Raw genomic sequence first — 4198 nt, 5'->3', positions numbered from 1 at the left:
GAAAGAGATGCAAAACATGAAGACTCCTGTTGAAATGCGACACGAAGATCACGAGTTCTCTTAATTGTAATATATGCGCAACATGTCTATGGCAATGAAGCTTTGGGTTGTTTTGCATTTGACTCCTCTTGCTTGGGTTTTTCATCAAATTTGCTGCTTTGTGAACACAAATTTAGTGAACAAAGTAGAACTTGAGGAGAAAACAATAGCCAATAGTGCTCTTGCATACAACGCGTTCCAAGAGACGACATCCCAGAGAGGATGCCCATCAAGTACATTTTGTAAGGAAACCATATTTGACACAAAAATTGATCAAAACACTGCCAAGCACGAAATACTATTTCTCCAACAGCCCTTGAGTACAGACTACCACAAGCCTTGTAGGTGCAAGCATAGGTGAATGCAGATGGAAAGAGACCTTCCATTCACATGTAGTGATGAAAGTTGACCAACATATTGATCAAAGAAGCACCAAGAACAACATCTCTCCAATAGCCCAATTGGAATACTCTCACCCATGTGGAGGTCTTGCATAAGGCCACATGCCTTTAAGGTGAGAGAATATGTGATTGCATCGGGAAAGAGGCCTTCCCTTTTATGGTGACAAGAGCACACTACAACAAGTTTTTCTTTTTTGATTCGGCTAAATTCCTATGCTTAGGGAAAGGAGCACTACCAAGTCATCACAAGATACACACTGAGCTCCATAACAGTATGTTACTATAGAAACTATGATAACAATCCACTTTTGCTACTTTTGAGCCTTCCTCGGCTATCTTCCATTGGGGCTACCCCAAGATGTGATGCATCTCTCTCTCTCTCTCTCTCTCTCTCTCTCTCTCTCTCTCTCTCTCTCTCTCTCTCTCTGTGTGTGTGTGTGTGTGTGTGTGTGTGTGCGCGTGCGTGCACGCTCGCACATGCGCACACTTCATTTTGAAGTCTCTCCTCCTAGTTAATATATATCTTAGCCATAATTAATAGCATCAAATAATAGATCTTCTTGATTTTTTTTCATTTGAGAACTGTTGAAATGGCATATACAGTTTTTGAGTACTTTGCTCAATCTCAGTTCGCACCCAATACTTTGCTCAATCTCAATTCGATGTGACGAAGCACTCTAGTTGGCCTTCCCAAAGGGCTAAGGCCATAGTGATGTGTTTCCTTTTTTCTAATGAAAAAGGAGAGGTTGTTTTTTTAAAAATGTAACTTTTTTTTATTAGTTGCTTGTGAGACCAGACACTCATTATAATGATTTATAAAGATAGAGCTTCACAGACACTCGTGAGAAGGATGTTTTGGCTAAAGACAATTTTCTTATTGCTTGGTGGGACTAAATGCCACTCGTTACAAAGACTAGTAAATCTATTCGCATCCCATTGAGTATGTCTACCAAATTTTAGTAAGTGTTCTTAAGAAGGCGAATCTCATGAGATGCTGCCTTTAAGTTTGAGTGAAAAAAGGAGGCGACATGGCACGTGGAGGGGAAGAGAGACGTGGACAAAAGGGGGAGAGATTTTTTGTGACAGCTGGAAGCCATTCTGCAAGTAGCGATGAACGCAAAGGCCAAGGCATGGATGCGATTCTCCCTCTCTCTCTCTCTCTCTCATTCGTTTTCTGCCATGCGACTGCGTGCGCACACATTTTTGCAGGTGAATCAAGGGAAGTGGGTTCCGTGATTGTCGCAAGGAGAAGCCTCACTGCCTGAAGTGGACTCGATGTTTAGGGAGTAGGTTGGCGCAAGACAGACGTTGGTGTTTGTGAGGCCGAAGGGGGATAGGCTGAGGCAGCAAGGAGTGTGATGGAGCCAGGTTTAGCTTAGTGCTCTCTACTACATATTGACGAGGGGGGGGGGGGGGGGGGGGGGGGGGATGCAGACCATGCAACATTGAATCTCTCTCTCTCTCTCTCTCTCTCTCTCTCTCTCTCTCTCGATAGTACTGCATGTTTTTTAGGTGAAAGTGGCACCTTGGGAGGTTGTTGTAATGCTCAGAGGCAAGAGTAGGCGATCACAGGTGTTGACTGTCAAGGTGGAGGCGGATGGCAATAGCTATGGCTGCATCTTGCAGTTGTGTCTTGAACGCCATAGTGCTTAGAGACAACCATGGTGGGAACAATCCTGTGGTGTGAAAACTTAAGAAAGTTAACATGAATGGAATCTTGAGGAGAACTTAATGAGTAAGTTCAAAATAGACCCATTATGTCTTGAAGCTGTCGTTGTTGCTGATCTGTTGGTCAAGGGAGGAGTTGAGGTGCTGCTACGAGTGAAGGGAGGGCAGGATGGAGCACAAAAACACGTAGATAAGTAGCTCGGGGTAGGGTCTTGCATGCCTTTGACGAGCGAATGGGTAATGCTGAAGACTCTCAACAATGGGGAGAGAGATAGCCACCAAGGTCTGCATGCAAGAGGCAATGGCGAGGGCCCAAGTTGGCGCATAGGATCAGAGGTACTGACTGCTGTAATTATTATTTTTGTTAGCCAAATCATCACCAGGGATGGAGACGGTGAGGATTAGGATGCACAATTGAGGCACATGCAACACGCGACTCGAGGGGTGGCAATACAATGGGGCCCCAAAAGTTTGCCCCTCTCTCTCTCTCTCTCTCTCTTCTCTCTCTCTCTCTCTCTCTCCTTGGTATCCATCCACAATGTTCTACCTCCCTGTGTGTGTGTGTGTGTGTGTGTGTTGTGTGTGTGAGAGAGAGAGAGAGAGAGAGAGAGAGAGAGTGTGTGAGTGAGAATCCTTCTTGCTCACATGTTTGGCATCAAGAGCATTACAAATACGCAAGTCAAGATTGGAGGAACCAGAAGCTCGAAGGATGAGTGTGGAGGTGTTGTCAATGCATCATGTCCGCATGGGTATAAGCAGAGATGCTCTCATTGTTGCAGGTCTGCAGAGGTCAACATATGTTTGTTGAAGGAACTGCAAGTCACTATTGCATTGAGAGGCAAGCAAGAGGAACCCAAGGAGTGCAGCGAGATAATTAACGGCAACTATCAGGTTGAGGCGGCTAATCTATTGAACAGCTCCCTACTGGTAGGCATGTAGGACAAAGCTCACAATATTGCATCTGTTAAGGAGACCCATTTTGGGACTGCGATTTCGAGTAAGGGGGTGGAACTGTGGAAGGAGGATGCGATGGCATGCTGCAAGCAATGACGGGGAGTTAAATTACTGGCGTAGATTGGCGCAACCCTTGAGGCTTCAAGTCCAACACTTCACTCTAGCCCTTCAATTACGGATGCAGGCAGCTCTTGAACGGTAGGCTCTCACCACAAGCTGTGGGCGCTTTTTCTTCCCTTCATGCTGGCCTATAGCTCTTGGATGTTAGCCTTAAATGAGACCTCTACCAAGTGCCATGTTCCCTCTCACAAGCTACGCAGATGAGATCAGAGCAGAGCAATACTCATCGTGACTGGGAAAAAATAAGAAGTAGCTCAATATTGGATCTAGTTGGATTCCACGTTGCCACCTGCCAAAAGATCTACCCTCTCTCTATCTCCTTCTTTTCTCTACCTTATCCCTATCTCCCCTTTACTGTTTATTTTTTGGGAAAATTACCAAAATACTCCTAATTTGTGGAAATTCCCAAAATACCCTTTATCTATTTTGATTAGATTGTTCAAGATTTTCTAATCTTTATACAATTGAGATCCGTTTTTGAGTGCTTAGATTGTAATTTATCACAAATTACCTCGCATCTAAAGAGAATTACGTCTAAAAGTAATGAAGCAATTCATCTCAAAAGCCTACATAACTAACTCAAATTCTAGTTTAAGCATCTTGCATTGATAGACAATCAGTCTTCTTATGGAAAGCTACAAATTTTTGTATCTTTGGAAAAATTTAATCTCACGACAAGCAATATATTGGGAATTTTGGAAAATTTGAAGGGCATTTTGGGAATTTGTGACAAAATATTGAAGGTAGCTTGGGAAAAAAATAGGAGTGTTTTGGGAATTTCCACAAATTAGAGGGGTATTTTGTTAATTTTCCCTTATTGGTTGTTGATGGTGGCGAAGGCCAAATATTGTAGGACTACTTACAATTAGGCCAAGAAGCGCTCAAGCAAGAATATATACTATGGACAATGGTGGTAATGAGTGCATGTAGAGAAAAGAGCATGGTGGCCAACATCATGATTACTATGTAGACATAAACACAAGATCAGTGCTTTTATCAATGCTCATGAGTGCAAC

The 4198-nt window shown here is 43.4% G+C and overlaps 1 protein-coding gene across 1 annotated transcript; it reads left to right on the top strand.

Moving 5' to 3' along the window:
* The first annotated feature begins 1543 nt into the window (after positions 1-1543).
* On the top strand, positions 1544-3670 carry LOC147431719 (uncharacterized). The gene is made up of 2 exons (XM_086494629.1): positions 1544-2444; positions 2769-3670. Exons 1-2 carry the CDS (start codon positions 2325-2327, stop codon positions 3045-3047), a joined length of 399 nt encoding a protein of 132 aa, XP_086350755.1. The 5' UTR covers positions 1544-2324; the 3' UTR covers positions 3048-3670.
* Positions 3671-4198: the final 528 nt, after the last annotated feature.

This window comes from Adiantum capillus-veneris, chromosome 21, assembly GCF_014529385.1.
Source record: "Adiantum capillus-veneris isolate H3 chromosome 21, ASM1452938v2, whole genome shotgun sequence".
NCBI lineage: Eukaryota > Viridiplantae > Streptophyta > Polypodiopsida > Polypodiales > Pteridaceae > Adiantum > Adiantum capillus-veneris.
The sequence above is the reverse complement of the archived record's forward strand: the minus strand, read 5'-3'. Positions and strand labels throughout refer to the sequence as shown.